Below are 23,228 nucleotides of genomic sequence, written 5' to 3'. Positions count from 1 at the left end.
TGTCCTATGACTACACTATTAGTCTTTTTATTAATTAATGATGTATTTAACTACATTTATGGAACTAGTATTCAAATGTACTTTTGAATGCTTATCTGATTTAACCATATACTACCGTATATCATTACAAAATACTTGAGATTATTGCAAGATTTTTTTTATGATTTTAATACATATTCTATGACCAAAAATATGATTATGGATACATGTTGAGGCTTCGCAATGAGTATACGGTATTTGTTCATATACATATAAGGGGACTACTTTTTTTCAAACACTAGTACACCATTATCTTTGTTATTTGAGATGTGAAAGGTAACTTTTATTAGAAAAAGATTACTATTATGAAAAAAGCCTAAACTGATACATATACAACAAATTTGGCCCAAATAGGTACACATGTGACAAATTTACATTTTATTAGTTTCCGTTAAATTTTACCGTCAAATTGTTGAATTGAATAACGTAACAATCAACAAATGTATCAATTTAGGGTTTTACCTTCTATTTGTCATCAGTATACCGGCTTGTGGTTTTTGTGATATTAATCCAATTTAATGGAAATAGATTAAGGGTAAATTTGTCATAAATGTCACAATTTGAGGTTTTTAGTAGTTAAAAAAATATATTATAATAAATTTGTCACATATGTATCAATTTGAAGTATTTCATAATCAAAAAGTTAATTTTTTTGCAAATTTATTATAAATATATCAGTTTAAGATTTTTCATAATATTAACTCGAAAAAAATATTTTCTGAAGAAAAAATAATTCTTTGTTTAGGTAATCATAATTTTTTTCTTGGGAATCCCGCGATCGCCCTTTTCTTTAGTTTTTCTATCGCTTTTTGTCTTGTCCTGCAAAAGACTTCGAGAAGACGCGTGAGTCTTCGTGCAGGGTCACCAAGTCTTCCCGGACGAGACATCATGCGGTCAGTAGCCGGGCCCGGAGGTTTTTATCCGCATCCAAGCCACACTTGCCCGGACCGGATGGACAAAATCCAAGTGAACTCCCAGCAGTCAGATGGCGTCCATCTCATGTGGAGCCCACATAAATCGACATTGGAGATCCACTGGGCTCATCACAAAATACGGAGCATGTTGTTAATGCTTGTGGGTGCGGTGCGGGGTCAGGCCAACTGGAAAGGAAAAGGTCTCGAGGACAAATGTGGTTTTCTATGTTCCCCCTTTTCGTGAAACACCTTTCCCCCTTGTCAACGTTGCTGCGCAATGGATAATATAAAAAATGACCGCCCGAAAGAGGACTCGACGAACGAAATAATTTGTTCTCACGTCGTTTTAAAACCTCGAATTATTAATTGAATGTCGTTTTCTTCTCACATTCAATATAACTTTACCCACCTTCATGTAGATAGAAATTTACTAGATGCGTGGGAATAGGCGAATTGCATACATCATGACATTTGTTTAAGGCAAATAATCTGGATTCTTTATATTAAAAGGTATTATTATTTTTTTTGGATCGTATTCAAAGTTTCAGGGTCGTGAAAGCAAGTCAATTACCATTTAATTTAAGACGAATACAATCAAAACTAAAATAAAATCGTTGTTCTGTTCATGGCCTAAGAAGAGTCTTCTCCTATAAGTGATCTTAATTACACCACATTGTATTTACTAATAATTTAGAGCTTTAGATTGCTGAATTCTATAAACTTTCACACATTAAGAAGGGGTGCTCTAATGACACTAAGTAAGTAATCAATTAGAAAAAGACATCTAAATTGATAATTTTAGACACTTAATTTTATGGTAATAGGTGTAATTAATATTTATAAATTAAATATTTTTCCATAAAGTATATACTTCACCATTACGCTTAAGAACTCACTAACAAGATTTCATATGTTTATTTAGGGCAACGTCTAGCACTCCTCTTTCCAACTGTGCACTCACAATAAAAATCCAAAAAGAACACCACAACTACAAAATTCTCTATACAAGCAATTTTATATGTAGTTGACACGTGATTATTTTCCTACTAGATAATTAATGAGTAGAAAGACCAACAAGATGTGAGAAAAATAGGAATAACGGGCAAGAGAAAATTGAGAGGGAGTGTCGAATTCAAGTCAGTGTGTTCGGAGACCATGGTAAACTTACTGTTTTTCCCAAAAAATAAAATCTAAGCCATTAAAAAATGTGTCAACAATTTATTTATCACAAATTAAATCACAAAATAATGTGGCATGATACATTCTTGTGGTCGATTAATTACTGAAAGCATGAGACCAACGAAGTGTGCCTTCATTTAATTAACCAGCAATTGCATACTACATCTTCTAGCAAGCATACCTCTCTATATATTTTTGGAAAAATAGATCATACACACACCATTATAAAAGAAATTTTACATAGGCAGCCTTTTTCATCCTTAATTTAAGGATTATAGCTACACACTCTTTCAAGTCAATGGTGTATGCGCCCGCTCACGTAAAATAATTTATTTCCTATAATTAATCAACCACAAATAAATTTATTTGTTTACACTAGTTGTATATCTTATAATTATTCCACATTTTTTTCCGGTATAGCATTTCTCATCTTGCAAGGATAATTATGCAAATAAATTTACCATTGTACGTCACAATAGCATTACTATGATAATATTATTTGATAGGTATAATGGGAGGAAAGGGTGACCACTACTAGTGACTACCTCAGAGAATTACCATAAGAGTTCCACACGCATGACGTTATATTCCATTTGAGCTACTCTTAATTTAGGTAGGCCTATCACCATCAGCTCACCAAGATATAATGAGAGTATAATCAGGACAATCCTATGTCATGGTACAGTTAAACTTAAACAAGAAACGAATTAAGATTTCTCGAGGTCAAGAAGAACCAGGGCAAATTCAAACATGTGACTAGTAAGGCTCAAGAGTTCTAAAATTACTAGGAAGTAAGCCTTTTCCCCAATGGTGATAATTCCTAATGTTCGTTTTACTTCGTCTTCACTATTTCTATAAGAGTAATGCTATATTTATAAAGAAATCATATTAAAATTCTATTCGATTCTGGGTCATAGATAAACTTCATTATTTTCTTTGGTATCAATCTTCCAATTGAACCTAAAATCTTGCATCCTAAGAAACTGTAAAATGATTATGATCAAAAGCTCTAGTTGATTTTTTGGTCTTGTATAGATTTTATTTATTTGTGATCTTATACCCATGATGGCCAAAAAAAAAAACTATACGAAAATTTCCTCAGCTTTTTTCCCTTTGTATTTAGAATTGTAAGGCCATCTTAAACATAACTCTAATAAAAATGTTTAAATCTCATCGTAATTCTAGGGCCATCTTATTTTTAGTGTCACCTTGAGTTTCATCAACCTTTCAAGCCAGTTGGCAATTCTCCTATAGTGGAACTTTTGGCCGATATGTGAATGTCCTTTTAAAATGTAACAGCCACCCTAAAATTTCTATAATAAATAATGTGACAATTTCTTTTAGGCTTCTAACAAGGCAGGCATTCAAAGAATAGATTTCACTTATTTGAATGCTCAATTAAAATTTGTCATATCACTTGGTAAAAAAGTTATACTAGGAGTTCTTTACGCATTTAGAATTTCTCATTACTATGTATGCTGGTTTCTTCTTTGATACAAGATAGAGCAAAGTTTGCTAAGTAGCCTCAACATCACAATCATGTATTCATCTTCATATGCTGTGACCATCCCTTTCACTAGGACAAGGACTAAGGGCGCACTACCCTTTATGTGTAAAACCTTTGTATATTGTTTTTTTTTTCTAATTCTGTCTTGCATTTGTTGATATATGCAATCGGGTCCCTCCAATTTGTTCTATTGACACAATTTGCCCCTGCTGCCCTCCATTGTTGTACTTAAATTTCGCCAATTCGTCGATGTGTATATAATGGGTCGGTGAGAACGGCTTCCACTCTATAAACGCGGACAGAAGCACAAAGGTCCCAAAACGGACAAAAATTACGTGAGAGAGAGTTTTAGAGAGTTTTTTTCGAAATGAAGATAGGGCATTGGCTTCTAACGGTGGCTGTGGCCTGGTGGTTTCAACAAGGCAGCGCCGCGTTGCCCAAAAGTGCACACACCAGTGTGGGGACGTGACCGTACCTTTTCCATTCGGGCTCGAACCCAATTGTCCGAGGTCCACAGATTTTTGCTCGATTGCACCAACACCGAAGGGAGCGGTTTTCGACTAATGTTGGGGGATCTTACGATACTCAAAATCTCGGTTGGGGACTCGACCATGGTCGTCAGCCTCCCCGAACCTTACGAGTGCGACGATCAGAATGGCACCCTAGCAAACAGAAACCTGTCCATCAATCTACCTCCAAATCCTCGGTACAGAATCTCAGAAACCCAAAACAAGCTCATCGTCGTCGGCTGCAACGCCCTTGCGGTCGTGGCCGATAAAGACGGGAAGTTCAGGAGAGGTTGCGCCTCCTACTGCACCAGCAATGTCGACTTCGCCAAGGAGACCACTTGCTCCGGTCAAGGTTGCTGTCAAGCATCCATACCAGGGGAGCTCACGACGCTCAACATTACCCTCTCCTCCATCGACCAAAACGTGTCGAACTCGGAACGCGGCCACTGTGCACGGGCCTTCATGGTGGACAACAGGCCATTCAATATCTCAAACTTGACTCTCCCGACGTTCCAGGATGTGGGTAACAACATGAGCCTTGTTCTGGACTGGATGGTCGAATCGGACGACGTTTGCGAAAAGGCCAGGTCAAACCTGTCGAGCTATGCCTGTGGTAAAAACACGGATTGTAGAAACTTCGGGAATGGACTGGGTTATCGTTGCGTTTGCAGGGATGGGTACAATGGGAACCCCTATAATCCCTCCAAAGGGTGTAAAGGTAATTCAACGTACCCGACTCCTCATTCATTATCGCACTCGAATGAATTGTGTGGGTAATTAATTAATCAACGTGCAAGAGCCTGATGCAGAAGTATTGTATTTACCTACTAATTCCATCTAGTTTTACCCAATTTAATTAGCCGCCGTTCGATTTGCGCTGCAACCTCTTCCTCCACTCTCCGTCTTGCGACTCACGCCATTGCCGCTGCCACCGTCATCCGCATTTCCGCCCACCACTTTAGGCGAGCCAGCCGTTGGACCACCACATCCGCCTCTCTCTCTCTCTCTCTCTCTCTTTCTCTCTCTCTATCTACGCTGATACACTTTTCCCTCTCCTCCACCGGCAACGGCGCCGCACCTCCACTTTAGAGATGACATTAAGTGCCACCGCCACTGCAAGCAACAAAGATGACGTCTCTCTCTCTCTCTCTCTCTCTCTCTCTCTCTCTCTCTTCCTTCCTTCCTTCATGAGTCTGGCTGGTACCTCATCTTGGCAGTGACAAGTCCCCAGTACCACCACTGTAAGCAACAAAGATGATGGCTGTCTCTCTCTCTCTCTCTCTCTCCCTTCATGAGTCTGGCTTGTACCTCATCTCGGCATTGACAAGTCCCCAGTACCACCATTGCTAGCAACAAAGATGACGACTCTCTCTCTCTCTCTTCCTTCCTTTATGAGTCTGGCTTGTACCTAATCTTGCAGTGACAAGTCCTCTCCGTTCATGAGTCTGGCTTGTACCTCATCTCGGCATTGACAAGTCCCCAGTACCACCATTGCTATCAACAAAGATGACGACTCTCTCTCTCTCTCTTCCTTCCTTTATGAGTCTGGCTTGTACCTAATCTTGCAGTGACAAGTCCCCGGTACTATCTTCGACCAGGAGAGAGATAGAGAGTAGAGAAAGAAGAGATATCTAAAGAGAGAGTGGATACATGTCGCAATAATACAACCAAGACCTGAATGGGATAGCATTACCTAACTAATAATCCCTACACCAACCTATTCAATTTGTTTTTGCCATTAATCGAGATACGGTTCAATTTGTCTTTTGCATAATGTAGCCATTTGCTCATTTGGAAAGAAGTACAAAGGAAAGAAGAACAATAAAGACCGTTGCCCAATTGCTCCTGGCGTCATAGCTGGTGCAGGTAATTCCAAATATATCCCTCCATTCATTGGATGGTTTATATTCTATTAACTTATAGTTGATTTTGCAGTAGGTTTGACATATTTGTTTTAAGGATTATTAGCCTATGTAAATTCCTGGAAAGCACAAGCAGTGAGCCCCATGCTACCACGCGTTCCTATTCAGTCCCAGGCTAAACCCTTTACAACTTTCTTTTGTTTTTCTTTTACCTCCCTTCTAGCCTTTTTTTCCCGTTTATCTGAAGCTTGCACTTTGAAACTACGTTCGTGGGAAGATACACTGCAAGATCCAAGTGAAAATCCCTCCTCCGACCAAACCTGCAAATCTTGAGCCAAAAGAACAACTAGACCAGCAGATTTCAAGAGGAAAAAACCCCTAAAATCTCTAGCAAAAGTGAGCGAATTTGAACTAGTAAAAGGAAAAGTAAAAAGGAGCACGATTTTAAGCAATAGCATATCAAGGTGATTGTTGAAGAAGGCGATGCGGTTGGATTAGTATACCGTGCCATCTCAACATTATCTTATTACGCCGTGACGGCACAAAATAATAATTCATATTTTAATTTAGACTTTATAGTGGATGTATTAGTCTTTTTCAGGTTATAAAAATATTTTCTCATTTTAAATAAAGCTAATGAAATTATATATATACACACTAGAATATATTTATTTAAATGTGGAAAGTTTGGATAATGGTAGCAACAAAAAAGGAATGGATCTGAACGTGAATGTTTGTGGGCACGGGATAGGGTGGCCATGGGGCGTGAGAACTCTGTGTTCCGGGGGGGCACCACCTTGAATGGGGCAAATTTTTCCGCAAACCCACCCCGTGTACAATTTAAAGAAGAAACATATGTTTGTTACAAAAATATGAAATAATAATAATAATAATAATAATAATAATAATAATAATAATAATAATAATAATAATAATATTTTAAGAACAATCTCTCTCCTTATAATGCGAGAAGGGTGGAACTTGTTTGGGAGACACAAGCAACCCATGACGCCACCCTTTTTGTAAAATCCACCATGAGGCCTTTCTTTTTAATGAAAATTATAAAAACGAAAAAAAAAAAATGTCAAATGGTCGTCTAATAAGGAGTGCGGGACACCCTGAGTGCCATAAGCAAGACGCAAAAGGACACTTAAGTCATAACTTTAAAATGGTACACTTAAGTGCCATCATCGGAGTAAAATGGGACACTTAAGTGCCACTCCGGCGAAAATCCCGGCCAAATGGCTGAAGTGGCGACTTTCCGGCGAGCTCGGTCCAAAACGGCGTCGTTTTGCACGCCGACGTGGCGGAGAAAATGCAAAAACGACGCCGTTTCACGTCCACGTGTAAATAATAGTATATAAATTAATTAAATTAGATTTAAAATATTCAAAAATTTTAAAAAATTAAGAAAAATTTTAAAAATTAAGAAAATTTTAAAAATTTTAAAAATTAAGAAAAATTTTAAAATTTTAAAAATTTTAAAAAATAAGAAAATTAAAAAAAAATTAAAAAATTAAGAAAATTTTAAAAATTTTAAAAAATTTTAAAAATTAAGAAAATTTTCAAAAATTTTAAAAAAATTAAGAAAATTTAAATTTTTTTTTAAATTAAGAAAATTTTAAAATTTTTTAAAAATTAAGAAAATTTTAAAATTTTTAAAAATTAAGAAAAATTAAAAAAATTGTAAAAAAGGGGGAGGGGGTGGGAGGCCGAACAGGACGGCTCCCTTGCCGCCGCCGCCGGCTCCCTCACCGCCGCCACCTCCGCGCTGTCGCCTCCCCACCCCTTTTTTTTAATTTTTAAAATTTTCTTTTTTTTTTTAATTTTTAAAATTTTTAAAATTAAAATTTTAAAATTTTCTTATTTTATAATTTTTTTTAAATTTTTAAAATTTAAAAAAATAAATTTTTTAAATTTTTAAAATTTTTAAAATTTTTAAATTTTTAAAATTTTTAAATTTTTTAAATTTTTTAAATTAAAATTTTTAAAATTTTCTTATTTTTTTAATTTTTTTAATTTTTAAAATTAAAATTTTTAATTTTCTTTTTTTTTTTAATTTTTAAAATTTACTTTTTTAAAATTTTTAAAATTTTTTTAAATTTTTATGCTTTGATTTAGACTCCGGCGAGCCACGTAGGCAAAAAATAATAATAAAATATTCCACGTAGGATTTCGGCAAGAGGGTCGCCGGAGGTGGCACTTAAGTGTCCCATTCGAAAAAAAGTGGACTTAAGTGTCCGTTTTGAAGTTATACAAGCTTAAGTGTGGCGTGCGAGATTAAGCGCACTTGTGGTGTCTTCGCCTCAATAAGTGGATTAGTTTTTTTTTTTCTTTGAGAAAAGATAAAATCTATGAAAAGAAAATGTTTTTCGTCTTTAGTTAGAGAAAATCTTTTCAATCATGCTTTCCATTGGTGGGTTATGAATCATATATATATATATATATATATATATATATATATATATATATATATATATATATATATATATATATATATACATATATATGCGAATATGGGTGATGTATATGTCCGTAGCCCCGTCGGTTAGAGTTTCCTCCAATAAAATGGATGGAAAAACATTTAATCATGATAGTGATAACGTGCATAATCGGTTATAAAATTCCACTGAGTCTTCGTACCATGTGTAAATGGAAAGAGCTAAAACAATGTGAGGTGAATGCTTTCTCATTCTCTTTTGTTTTATTACTAAGCGTCTCCAGTATAATCAAGACAGATATTTGGAGGAGTAATAGAAGACTTTGGTTCATTTTGATTACTTGTTCAGTTTATGATGACACGTGTCATTTTTTAATAAGAACTTTTGTAAGGATTGTTGGACCGTACGTGCAACCCATTTGTTACATAAACCATTTCCGTTAACATTTAATTGGGTGATTATATTTTAAAATATTGACTAACTTCCAAATCGATAGTGATTGATGGATTTTGCGCTTGAAAAAAAGTAAATGTTTGTGTGTTCGAAATTTATTTCTTTAAATGAATTATGTGGATTGTATGAGGATTACATGCTTGAATTACTAATCTGGCAACATATACTCTTTGGCAGCAATTGTTGTGTCCGTCTTCGGCATAACTGTTACTGGTTCTGTCTCGGTCACGATGAAGTTGAGACTCAGAAAGTTCAACTTCACACAAAATGGAGGAGAAATCTTGAAACATCGCAAAGTTCAAATCTTCACGGAGGTGGAGCTGGCAGAAGCAACCAACAACTATAATGACAGTAATAAGCTCAACGACGGCGATTCTAGTTCTGTTTATAGAGGGACAATAGCAGAGGACACCGTGGTCGTGGTCAAGAAGCCTAAAGATATGGACAAGTCTCTATTAAACAAGGATTTCCAGCGTGAGCTTGAAATTTTGATGAACATAAGCTGCAAAAATGTGGTGAAGCTCAAAGGCATATGTTTGGAGACTAAAATACCATTGCTGGTTTATGAATACATTCCAAATAGCACCACCGTCTTCAAACTCATCCAACAGAACAAGTTGACATGGGAACAACGCTTCAAAATAGCTATTGAAGCTGCTCTTGCACTCAATCATATGCACTCCAGCACACAACCCCCAATCTTTCATGGCAATATCAAGTTAGCAAACATGCTTATGGGTCGAAACAACTCAGTGAAGATATCCGATTTTGGAACTTCGGTACTTATATCACCAGAGCATAGACATATCGTAGCCATTCAGAAAAAGACTCCGCACTACATCGATCCGGAATATTTAGTCACTGGCATGCTAACAATTCAAAGCGATGTATATAGCTTTGGAGTTGTCCTTATGGAGTTGCTCATGGGAAAGAAACTTCATGTTATGAAGTCTGAAAAGTCAATCAATACCATCCGTCTTTTCATCTCTTCTGTGAAGGGTGACACGCTCTCTGATGTCATAAGCTCTGAGAGTGCTAGTGAAGGTGAAATGGATAAAATACAAACCATAGCTAAGATTGCAGTGGAGTGCTTGGACCAATACGGTGCGAACAGGCTGAAAATGAGTGATGTGGTTGAGAAACTCGCCAATGTCTACCCGATCTCGACAGATAAAGAAGAGGATGAAGCGAAAGAAGAGGATGAAGAGACCAAACGAGAAGTGCATACAGAAGAACTCTCAAGCTGTCTTTCCTGTCTGGGAATGGATTCCTGCATCTGATCCTTTATTACCATAGCAACATGTCTGTCAATTTGCCCGTAAGGACTTCTAGGGTTCATCGTGTGCTTTGAATATATGTTATGTGTGCCATTTGCTTTTGGACTTTATATTTGTGGAAGCATCTTTGCAAGTTCAAGCGTGAGAATTTAATATAATATATGTAAAAGCCATGTGTTGAAGTGGACTTATAGGAGGCTGACATATAGCCTTCGACATTATCATAATCTCTCTTCCCGTTTATCTTTTCTTCTTCTTTCATAATCTCTTTACATTATTCTAGTTGATTGAATAAGAACAAAGAGTTCTTATCCAAACCTATATGAGAGGATCACAAGATCAAGAAAGAAGAATCAGGGAATTTATTTGATAATAACTTCATCGTGGGCGTAGAATTTTATTAAAAAAACTCGCAACATGAAATTTGATTTGGCGAACCCTCCGTCCAAATTTTGGATTCTCTCTCTCTCTCTCTCTTCTTAAATGAAAGCTTCTCCGTTCTACAGATATCGCACGCTAAGGCTCTGTTCGGGAGCCCTTAGGTGAACGAAATTAGAAAAAAAAAAAGTATAATTTTAAGATTTCCTTCCTTTTTCCCATCTCGCGGAAAACTTAAAATATTTAAGCTTTTTCCACTTAAATTTTCATCACTGCCATTTTCCCCAATCTCCCAAACACAGCATTGCTAACAGTGAAATGAATAGAATGAAAAACAAATAGTACTTTGTAAAAAAGTAAAAAATCGAATGAATATTAACAGAAATTAAAGGAATAGATTAGTGGGTATAACTTATTTTGGCTTAATGGAGTGCGAAACCTCCAGAGTTCAGTGATGAGTGAAATATATGATGACGGCAAAAAAGAATAAGAATTGCTAATTACAATATTAACACATAACTAACAATCAAATTAATTAAAGAAAGCTAAAATTAGTATAATCACCACAAAGGAAAGACAACAAAAGCAAATGCAAGAAACCTCATTAAGTTGGGGGGTGGTGGGGGTGGAACCGACCATACATTAAGGAGGAGCAGACATTCAAGAAAGGCAATTACTTGTGAAAATACATGAAAAAAGTGAAATAGTTCTTGGTGACATGCCGATTAATTGACAATCAATTTCAGAGGCAATTATTGTTAATAGGAAGAGTAACCAAAAAAAAATCTTAAAATTTATCGCAATTGAGTTAATTCAATTAATTCAGTCATAAACATTTTAATCATGTCAATTTTATCCTAAACATTTTCAAATATTGCTAATTGAATCAACCTTGCCAAATTTGGCCGGAAATCTTTGATATTATGCTAGTCGTCTTGGCACGAGTGGACCTCAACAACCAACGGGAGGAAGAAGGGAAGAAAATAAAAAGAAAATAAATAAATAAATCGAAAAAATATTAAAATATTATTTAAAAATTATCCACATCAGCACTAGTCATGTCACAACCGACGCCCATGTTAATAATTTCCACTCAAAATTAGCTAAATTGACTAAATTGATACAAATACAAAAAATTTAAGACCCAACTAGAAAAAAAAAATGAATTAGAACAGAAACAGTACATTTGCAATAGGTTCATGGCCATTTTTGTGATTTTCCAGTACCGAAATGGTGTATACAGTGGTTGCCTACAACGATGATTAAATAGATATTTGCAGATCTCTGAGAAAATTCTCGTCCTATTTGGTGAGTTTGAACATTTCCTCGTAGCCCAAAACAACAATAAGGCTAATCAAATATTCCCCTCAAAATCACTCTCACAAAGCTAAATCGATAAAAAAGCAGACCGTGGCATTGTCAATTCGAAAAGCTTAAGACGTACCGATGGAATCGGTGCATGACTAGACATATTACACGCACAAATCCAGCATTTCCAGAAGTAATCAAGAAAACAATTCGCCAGATTTCCTATCCGTGAACCCACCCAAAATGTCAAAGTGCAGACGCGAGGTCTGTTAAATCCACAGCGCACAAACATCTTCATCGACTTTTTGCGCCATATTAGTATGCGACCGATCTATAAAATGAACAGGGACATCCCGGAATCTCCATCTTCCCGGGCAGCCCTAATCACATCTAATCTTCAAACACTGTCAGACATTTCACAATTAAAGGACATAGGCTCCAAACTTCGTTACCTCAGGATGCTAGAACAGAGGCAATTTTCCAAACTAAAATGAAGTACGATTATTGAAAGTCCGGTGCAGTAAAGAATGCAGATACGTGCCATCCAAAGTCCCAATGACCATTTCGCGTCTCATTCTCAACTGCAAATTAATAAGCAAAGATACAGAAGCACCAAACATCCAAACCGCGCGCCCAAACAAAGTTGGAAGCCATCGAGATTCAGTGATGACCGAACAGGCCAGGAGGAAATACAGCAGATTGCAAGATATACCCGAACAAATATTTTCAACTAATAAAATAATACAATAATCTCAACAGCCCTAAGGAGTCGCCATCAACTTTACAGTTAAAACAAACTCAGCTACTCATCCAGAGTCGGTATCGCTCGTTTAGCACCCATGAGTCAAAGAAATCAGAAATTAAAAACCCAAAAAGGAACAGAAATAACAAACATATAACTTACCACAGTAGTACTTCCTCTATGATAAAAAATTTTTAGCTCATCCCCATTTTGTAGACATCCTCCCTCGATTTTGGCATTATGGCAAAGCGCATTTTGTCCTGCTCGCCACATATATTTAGTTGTAATTCACCCAACATCTTTCCTCTCATCTCATTCCCGAATTACTCTCATGCTGCGGTACACACAGAATTTAACCGGTTCCTATGTCCAGGTATTCTCCAGAACTACTAGGTCAGAGAAAACTTGGTACTTCTCACACCGCAGCTTATTAAAAAGAGGGGTATGCAAATTCAGATATGCCAAACCCTGCTAAATTTCTTGATGGGTATTTGAAACCTCTCACTTGCATAGTCATCTTGAAGCAGTTCCTCTCCAGATACAAATGCACTCTAGTCTGCCTTCATATTTACATTAGCTTCCTTTTGCTTCGTCTTATGTGTTAGTAGATGTACTCCCTAAATAGCACCATAATCCAATTTTTTCCAATTGAAGGGAGTATCACCACAACCAACCTTTGTATATTTCTGTAGAAGAGGCAAACACAGACGCAGACAGCTGCAACAACAAGCATTGAATGGATATAGGGCCGATGAAGCAGCCCATGTGAGGCCGGAAATCTCCTACCATATTTTGCTGCCGCGACCGCACATCTCATGCACGAGCCCACACTCGACTGAGACTGGGCACATTGGCCAGACTCTTGCGCAACTGATGGCTGCAAGTCCTCCATTTCGCTTCCGATTATCACGGAAATTTGACTGTTCTTCCTGTCAGCAAGTTTACAGGACACAAGCTCATTGTAGGAGTGATTATTCCTCATCACAGCGTAGGAATACGGCGACTGCCCATTTGCATCCAGAAGGGAGTTCCAGCCATTTAATCCAATCTAGAAAGAGACGAAAATAATAAAAGTGTTAGGACCGATGTAAAGATCTAGCAATCACGAGTGTGCGCTAATGTGCGTACACCTATACTTAACATATGTCTACTTCATAGACCTTACTACATATACCTTACTGCATATAAAAAAAAATTCAAAAATAAGTAATTAATACCTAATTTTAAAAGCCCCCACAGTTATATATTGAAAGAAAACAAGGAAGAACAAGGAAAATCGTGGAAATTTTTGTATATTCTATTCTATATTCAAGTAATGTACAATGCTCTACGGTTATAGCACTAGGCATGTACAAGAAAATGAAATAAAGAATATGACAATATCAATTCCGATATTAGACTGATATTAATTGATTTGGCATATCAATCTAAATCCTAAAAAATATTGTACAAGATCGCATATCTTCCAACACTTCCTCTCAAGCCGGTGGCTTGTAGATGTCTAAGACACTTAGCTTGCTTAGTAGATATGCGTGTTTTCTCATAGGGGTTTGGTGAAGACATCTGCAGGCTGTTCTGTAGTCCCAATTCCTCTTGTTTTGATTATCCCCTCTTGAATCTTCTCTTGAGTGAAGTGACAGTCTACTTCTATGTGTTTTGTTCTTTCGTGCACTATAGGATTGGACGCAAGTTTAAGTGCTGCATCATTATCACAAAACAACATGGTTGGTCCCTTTGTTTGCACCCCAAGGTCCCGAAGCAAGCCTCGCAACCACACTATTTCACAAGTGGTCTTTGCCATAGCTCGGTATTCAGCCTCTGCTGAAGATAAAGACACGGTTGGCTGCTTCTTCTTCTTTTTTTGGTAATTATTGGCTGCTTCTTTGTCTTCTAAGAAAGTAAAGATTTTCCCAGCATGATACAAAATCCTATAATAAATCTCCTACTCATCGGACAAGTTGCGTAATCAGCGTCACAATAAGCCGTCATCTCCATGTTGCAACTATTTGAAAGAAGAATTCCAATTCCTAGACATTTCTTCAAATACTTAACAACCTTTAGGGCGGCATTCATATGGGACTACTTTGGCTTATGCATAAACTGACTGAGTGTCTGCACAACATAACATATATATGGTTTAGTCATGGTCAAATATATGAGCTTTCCTACTAACCTTTAATAACCTGACGAGTCTCTGAGAACAGGATCATCTTGGAGATTTCCTTCATCATGGCCCACCATAGTTAACTTGACATTTTGTTCGATTGGAACAGTTGCTGGTTTGCTTCCTAATAGACCTGTTTATGATATGATCTCTAGCACGAATTTTCGTTGACTAAGGGAAATCCCTTGATTTGATCGATCAATTTCTATTCCAGAAAATATTTGGGTGATCCCAAATCCTTTATGTGGAATGTCAAGTGCGAGTATTCCTTGAAGCTCTTTATGGCAATTGCATCGTTACCCATAATGAGTATATCATCAACGTATATCATTAAATATATGGATGACGTACCTTTCGTCCATTTAAAAAGAGCGTAATCATATTTGGACTGTTTGAAACCTGTTGCTATGATAGCATTCGCGAACTTGGCATACCATTGTTTGGATGCTTGTTTGAGACCATAAAGGGATTTGCGGAGACGACATACTATGTTCTTCCCCTGTCTTCGTAAACCCTGAGGAAGCTCCACATAAATTTCTTCATCCAAATCGCCATGTAAAAATGCATTGTGGACATCCATTTGGTGTAATGACCAATCTTGGAAAGCTGCAACTGATAGGAAGGAGCAGACCATGACATCTTTGGCTATTGGGGAGAAGGTCTCATGATAGTCGAATCCTTCTCGTTGTGTAAACCCTTTGGCCACCAAGCGAGCCTTATATCATTCAATCGATCCATCTTCCCTGAAAATTTATCTTGTAAACCCATTTGCATCCTATTGCTTTACTATCAAAAGGTAAAGTCATAAGATCCCATGTATGGTTGTCATTTAGTACTTGCAATTCTGCTGTCATGGCCTTTTGCCAGTGTGTATCCATGGATGCTTCATCATAACTAGCTAGTTCCCTTTCTTCAGATATGCGACTAACACATTGTCTATGTTCCGAAGACAATTGATTGAAAGAGACATAGGATGAGATGGGATTAGTGAATACCTGGTGAGTTGTGTGTGGCACAAACACAATCCTTAGTCCAGGTTGGTGGGTGTATGGCGCGCCCTAAACGTTGAGGAGGATCTGAACTTGATGGTAGAGACTCTTCCATAGGTGGTGCTGTCATGAGATCCGGAGCTTCTTTAGTAGTTGCATCCTCAAATCTTGGTGACGGAGAAATAGCCTCAATAGTAGTTCGATCGCTTGTGGAAGGACTATTGAAAGTTCCCGAATTTCCTATCATAACATATTCAGGATCCTTGGATATATCGTCTTAAGAGAAAATAGCTCGAGAAGGATTGAGATCATTTTCTTTTGAGGATTGATCTTCAGCAAATGGAAACATGTCTTCATGGAAGACTACGTCTCTACTTATGAGGAATTCTCCTGTAGAAGGTTGAAACACGCGATACCCCTTCTGGAGATTTGGGTATCCCATGAATATGCACCGTTGGGCATGAGGACTCATTTTTTCCCGAGGGCCTACCGTAGCAACGTAGCATAAACACCCAAATATTCTTAGGTGATCTAGTTTTGGCTTCCTCTGGAAAATGACTTCGAAAGGGCTTCAACCGTTCGACACCTTTGTTGGCATCCGATTAATTAAGTAGATTGTCATGATCATGCAATCTCCCCAAAGATTATACGGAAAGAGGCTTGAAACTTCAAGGCACATGCCACTTCAGAATATGTCGATGCTTTCTTTCCACTAGTCCATTTTGTTGTGGAGTGTATGTGCACAAACTTTCATGCAAGATGCCATAGGATGCAAGTAATGATGCGAATTCATAGTTGAAAAATTCTCTTCCATTATCTATTCTAATCTGCTGGATAGATTTTCCAAATTGGGTCTTTGATAAGGAAATAAATTCCTTTAAGTGGGATAGAACCTGACCCTTAGTTTGCATGAGGAAGATTCATGTTGCTCAAGAATAGTCGTCAACAATAGTAAGAAAATATCTTGATCTATCATGATTAGGTGTATGATACGGTCACGATACATCAACATGAATTAGCGAAAAAGTACTAGTGGAACGACTTTTGCTAACCGGAAAGGGTGCATGTGATTGTTTTGCAAGTGGGCAGATATGACACTGAGAGTAAGGAAACAAGGCACTATGGCCCATTCTAGAATACAAAGGAAATTTTTATCATTGGTAGTGACATTACACAATGATTGCTTATTGAGAAAACTTGAGATAAATCTAAAGTTCTTGGAATGCTAGTCCAGAAAAAAAAAAAAAAAAAAAAAAAAAAAGTCCATCGGAGAGATTACCCAAGCCCATCAATTTCCCAGTCAAAAGGGCCCGAAAAAAACATATATCAGCATTGAAAAGAATTTGACAAGAGTTTTCCTTGCAGACTCTAGACACACAGATTGAACTGGACATCTGGAACATAGAGGACATTTCTTAGGGTTATTTGAGGGCTAAGGTTCACAATTCTTGTAGTGGTCACATAGGTAAGGCAATTGTACAGAAACATGAATACTTAAACTTTCATGAATAATGAAAAAGAAGCCCTTATCATAGACAATATGATCACTAGCCCCTGAGTCGATTATCCAAGAATTTTGAGAAATAGAATTTATCAGACAATGAAAAATACTTGAGAAGCTACTTCCTTTGTTGGAGATGTCCATTTTTTGCAATGCCTACATAAGCTGCTGATACTGCTCTTGAGTGATGAGCTGATCATTATTCGAACCACTGGTCTAATAAGTTGCTATTGAAGATTCCTTCCCCCATTTTCCTTTTTCACTGGGCTTATCGTGCAATTTCCAGCAATTGTTAATGGTGTGGTGGGGTCGCTTGCAGTTTTCACAAAATTACTTATCTTTCCTCTTATATTTTGCCCATAAGCCTTTGAACTCACATAAAATTGTGGACCGTTGGATCCTTTAAAAACAGCCGCATGCCCACCATCCGATCCTAATGAGGAATCGGGCCCCTTCCAGCCGTCCGATCGCGCCTCACAATTTAGACCGTCCATCTCAGGCACTTTAAAAGCATGTGAAAACCCTAGCTCTTCTGGCTGCATCCCTCGTTCTGAAACTTTCTGGTTTCCGTCTCCTTTCTCCCTGCGAGCAGCCAAGACCAGCGTCTCTGCTCCTCTCGCATGCTCCATTGCCGTGAGTCTCTGACTCTCTTCTTGGATGGCCAACTGGAAAATACGGCCGAGCGATGGCATGGGTTCCATGGCTAAGATCTAAGATCTAGACGTCAGGTAAGAGTCATTTAGAATGAGCAAGAAACGGGTAACTTTCTCTCTGTCTCGTATCGCCTTGTATTGCTGCAAAGTGGTCTTATGCCCTTCAAGTTTCTCCTCTGCTGCCTCCAACTCGTTCCAGAGAGCGGACAACTTGTTAAAAACAGTTGTGATGCTCATATTCCCCTGTTTCAATTCAGAAAGTGCTTGGGTCAAGGAAAAAAAATTTGCACAATCCAATTATCCATACATTTCCCATATATTGTCCCACATCTTTTTTGAATCTTCTGTGGGAGGAAGTCCAGCGGCAATTTCTAGGCTAATGCAGTTCCCAATCCACGTTCTTACTAGTTGATTACATTTCTTCCATTGTCTCACCATCCTCTTGTCTATCGGAACGGGAATAGATCTATCGATAAACCCTTCTTTATCTTTAGTAACAAGGGCTCAACGAAATTCTTGAGCGCAAATTGAATAGTTCTCAGATCCCCTTAGTTGTTGACTAATGAGTCATATCTCTAGTCCATCGGCAGTAGATATGTACAATGGATCACCGAGTTATGGTCGATCGGAAACGGCAGAGAGAGGGTACGGCAAGAATTCGGGTGCTATTGTTGGGTAGGTATTTGAACCCATACCCGGGTTAAGCGACCCACTTGATAATCCCGCATTTTGATTTCCAGACCCAGTATTTGCGCTTGCCCCGTCTATGGTTGGTGAGCCATTATTGGGCTGAACATTGTCTTCAGAAATTTGGGTTCCAGGCCATGGAGTACTTGGGCTTAGCCTGTAGTACCATGGGATGGACTGAATAAGAACAAGTACCCACTGGTATGGTTGACCTGCCATGGCCTGACCCAATGTGGATTAGCCTGGAATGGGTTGCCCTAGATCGGGCTACCATGGAAAAAATCCCGCATTTGGTTGGACTTGGAATTTGGTAGCTTCAGTAGGTAAGTTCACAGTAGAGTTTTGAATTTCCTCTTCTGTGATATGCTCTCTAGTAGACGACGGTTGATCTTCTGCCATGGTGACGGTAAGGTGTTCCTTTTCTTCACTTGCCCTTTTTTTACCTGAGAAACTGATTCTTACGTCGGAGTGCTAACGTTGTTTAGCAAGTTAGCGTGTTCCTCAAAAGAATACCAGCAGGCAATCAAAAAAAAAAAGAGGCGTGGAAGCGGAAGCTGAAACTAAATCGAAGCGAAGCCCGCTCCGATACCAAATCGAAGCGAAGCCCGCTCCGATACCATGAAAGAAAACAAGGAAGAACAAGGAAAATCGTGGAAATTTTTGTATATTCTATTTTGTTCAAGTAATGTACTAGGCATGTACAAGAAAAGGAAATAAAGAATATTACAAAATCAATTCCGATATTAGACTGATATTAATTGATCTGGCATATCAGTCTAAATCCTAAAGAATATTGTACAAGATCCATATCTTCCAACATATATCTATAGTTCTCGGAGTAAAATCAATAATTTGCTGGAAAGATAATTGTTAATTCTTTTTCTCTCTTATAGACATATATCTATAGTGTATGAATTCGAAATTTTCTGTTTTGAAGATTTGAAAGACTTAAAATGTATGAAAGTATTATAATTAAATTAACAACGATCTTATATGATAAGAGCTCATTAAAACGAAGGTACTAAAATAGGAAGAGGCATCCACTGCATCGCGAACAACATCACTTATCTATTTTTTGGGTTCCACTGTTGTTATACCTCATCATCTTGGTCTGAGACGGAGAGATCATCAACAAAATACAGTAGGTTTTAGGTTTTAGAGGACTGAGAAACACACTTCGTGGAACCCTGCACTCCTCCGGTCCTCCATGGCTATTAAGAATGGTCGTTGTCCGACCAAACCGAGCGAAAGCATCTTTCAATTGTCTCCCCCACCTGACATCCTCATTTCGCGTAATGTCGCTTTCGTCACTGAGAAACGTCATCCTCCGGTGGATCGGGGTGAACCCCACGACATCTTTTTTCTCCGGCGTGCTATCTTGTTATTCGAAAGACTTTGAGACGACTTGAAGCCTTGATGAATCAAGAGAGCGTTGCCAGTCTCGTTTCACCATCACCAAATGTCCCATGGTGGTCACCAGGCATAGGGCCCGGTGGTTTTAGTGTGGATCCAAGCCACACTTGCATGAACGGAATGCACAAGATCTCAGCGAATCTCAATTATTAGATGATGTCAGTTTCACGTGACGCCTAACATGTTACTTTAATCTTTTTCTTGGGATAAGGTCGGGCCAACCAAGTTTGAAGCTAGCACAAAAGCGAAAAGGTCTCATCACGAGTTAATACAAGATACTTCCCTATGTTTAATTTTTGTTGGGTAACGCATTTTACTTTAGGGTGAAATGAACTTTCCATCTAATATAAAAAAAATGGCTGTTCTAGACTCTGATCAAAATAATTTGGTGATAACTTTCACCTTAGTCAAATCATTTCGCTTTAAAACCTCGAATTATTGACTAAGTGATTAGATGTCGAATTTAAATGTGGTAGATTCCATCACAACTACTCACATTTAGAAATTTACTAAATCCATGCGAACAGGCGAGTTGCTTGCAATACTAACATTAATTTAAGTCGAAAAGTTTAAATACTTTGTATTGTCAAAAAAAAGAAGCTAATAATTTGTTTTGGACTACGTGTCAAGATTTTCAGCTTGTGATAGCAAGTTAATTACCCTTTTTAATATAAGATGATTTCAATCAAAATTAAAAGAAGGGTCTTCTCCTATGAATGATCTTAATGGCTACACGCAGTAGCACTAATAGTTAGAGATTAGATTGCAACGTCATTATATGTAACTAAACAAAAATAAATTTTAATTATTAAGTAACCAAACAATAAATATTAAGAAGGTGTCACCTTATGACACTTATTAAGTAACCAAACAAAACCGACCAAAAAAAAAAAAGTAACCAAACAAAAATAAATATTAATTATTTTTAATAATACTTTATCATTATATGTGTAACCGATACGTATAAATCCAATATTTTCCATAATAGGCGGCATGAGGTTTTCAAAACTCATACACAAGATTGACTAGAATTCGCATCACATGGACATTGTGATCACTTTGCATCATATAAGTATGCGACCGATTCATAATATAAATAAAAATATTCTTGGAAAAGGGAGAGTATTCCATCTTACAGTCACTCTTAACCATATTTGGTCGCTAAATATTGAAATAATGCATATAAAGGACATGATTCCAAAGTTCATTGTCTCATAACCTTTAAATAGAGGCAATTTTCCAACCAAAACGGACTATGACCATTAAAGTACATTGCAGTAAATAAAGAATCACTTGCCTGGACTCATATATCAACTCAATGCAATTGTAGCCGTCGATCATGTGGGACTCACTTGTGTGATCTACATGATCAAGCCATGGTGTATCTGATCCAGTGGTCCTAGGCACATGAAAAGAAATTTGTTGATAAGAAAACACGTTCAAAGTAATTTTGCCCAATTACCCCACTAAAAGATTAGAATAACATTGAACACTACCCATAAATTAGGTGGTTAAAGGTTAAGAGAGATCTTATTTTGCATACTATAATATAATAATAATAATAATAATAATAATAATAATAATAATAATAATAATAATAAAGTTATGCTTTACATTGTCCTATGAATACACTATTACTCTTTGTATTAATTAATGATGTATTTAACTACGCGTATGGAACTACTATTCAAATGTACTTTTGAATGCTTATCTCATTTAACCAAATACTATTGTATATCATTACAAAATACTTGAGATTATTGCAAGATTTTTTTATTTTAATACATATTCTATGACCAAAAATACGATTATGGATACATGTTGAGGCTTCACAGTGAGTATACGGTATGTGTTCATATACATATAAGGGGACTACTTTTTTTCAAACACTAGTACACCATTATCTTTGTTATTCGAGATGTGAAAAGTAACTTTTTTTAGAAAAAGATTAATATTATGAAAAAATCCTAAACTGATACATATATGACAAATTTGGCCCAAACGGGTACACATGTAACCAATTTATATTTCATTAGTTTCCATTAAATTTTTACCGTCAAATTGTTGAGTTGAATAACGTGAGGTCAACAAGTATATCAATTTAGGGTTTTTTACCTTCTATTTGTCATAAGTATACCGACTTGTGGCTTTTTGTGATATTAATCAAATTTAATGAAAATTAATTGAGGGTAAATTTATTATAAATGTCACAATTGGAGGTTTAGTGGTTAAAAAATTATATTATGATAAATTGGTCACATATGTATCAATTTGAGATATTTCGTAATCAAAAAGTTAATTTTTTGTAAATTTATCATAAATATATCAATTTATGATTTTTCATAATATTAACCTGAAAATAATATTTTCTGAAGAAAAAAATAATTCTTTGTTTAGGTAATCATAATTATTTTCTTGGGAATCCCATGATCGCCCTTTTCTTTAGTTTTTCTATTGCATTTTGTCTTGTTCTGCAAAAGACTTCGAGACGACTCGTAAGTCTTCGTGCACAGTCACCAAGTCTTCCCGTACGAGACATCACGCGGTCAGTCACCGGGCGTTGGGCCCTGAGGTTTTTATTCGCATCCAGGCCACACTTGCCCGGACCAGATGCACAAAATCCAAGTGAACTTTCAGCAGTTAGATGGCGTCCATCTCATGTGGAGCCCACATAAATCGACGTTGGAGATCCACTGGGCTCATCACAAAATACGGAGCATGTTGTTATTGTTAGTGCGTGCGGGGTCAGGCCAACTGGAAAGGAAAAGGTCTCTCCAAAAGTCGAGGGCAAGGTGGTTTTCTATGTTTCCCCCTTGTCGTGAAACACGTTGCTTTAGTTCCGTCTCGATAGAGCTGTGCGATGGATAATATGAAAAATGACCGCCCGAAATAGGACTAGACGAACAAAATAATTTGTTCTCATGTCGTTTTAAAACCTCAAATTATTGATTGAATGTTAATTTGTATACGATAGATTTCTTCTCACATTCAAAATAACTTTACCCACCTCCATGTAGATAGAAATTTACTGGATGCATAGGAATAGGCAAATTGCGTACATCGTGATATTTGTTTAAGGCAAATAGTCTAGATTCTTTATATTAAAAAAAAAGGTACTATTTTGTTTTGGATCGTATTCAAAGTTTCAGGGTCGTGATAGCAAGTCGATTACCATTTAATTTAAGACGAATACAATCAAAATTAAAATAAAA

General features: G+C 37.0%; 1 protein-coding gene across 1 annotated transcript; it reads left to right on the top strand.

The window, feature by feature from the left end:
* Nucleotides 1-4,147: 4,147 nt before the first annotated feature.
* Nucleotides 4,148-10,422, top strand: LOC104451731 (wall-associated receptor kinase 3). The gene is made up of 3 exons (XM_039315188.1): nucleotides 4,148-4,866; nucleotides 5,928-6,014; nucleotides 9,082-10,422. The coding sequence occupies exons 1-3, from the start codon at nucleotides 4,203-4,205 to the stop codon at nucleotides 10,182-10,184; spliced, it is 1,854 nt and encodes a 617-aa protein (XP_039171122.1). The 5' UTR covers nucleotides 4,148-4,202; the 3' UTR covers nucleotides 10,185-10,422.
* The last annotated feature ends 12,806 nt before the right edge of the window (nucleotides 10,423-23,228 follow it).

Source organism: Eucalyptus grandis, chromosome 6 (assembly GCF_016545825.1).
Source record: "Eucalyptus grandis isolate ANBG69807.140 chromosome 6, ASM1654582v1, whole genome shotgun sequence".
NCBI classification, from domain to species: domain Eukaryota; kingdom Viridiplantae; phylum Streptophyta; class Magnoliopsida; order Myrtales; family Myrtaceae; genus Eucalyptus; species Eucalyptus grandis.
This window is presented reverse-complemented; position numbering and strand designations above follow the sequence as displayed.

Coding starts and splice junctions, on each gene's coding strand:
- LOC104451731 (XM_039315188.1), top strand. CDS start 4,203: ATGTTGGGGGATCTTACGATACTCAAAATCTCGGTTGGGGACTCGACC. Junction 4,867..5,927: donor TCCCTCCAAAGGGTGTAAAG/GTAATTCAACGT, acceptor TGCATAATGTAG/CCATTTGCTCATTTGGAAAG. Junction 6,015..9,081: donor TGGCGTCATAGCTGGTGCAG/GTAATTCCAAAT, acceptor ACTCTTTGGCAG/CAATTGTTGTGTCCGTCTTC.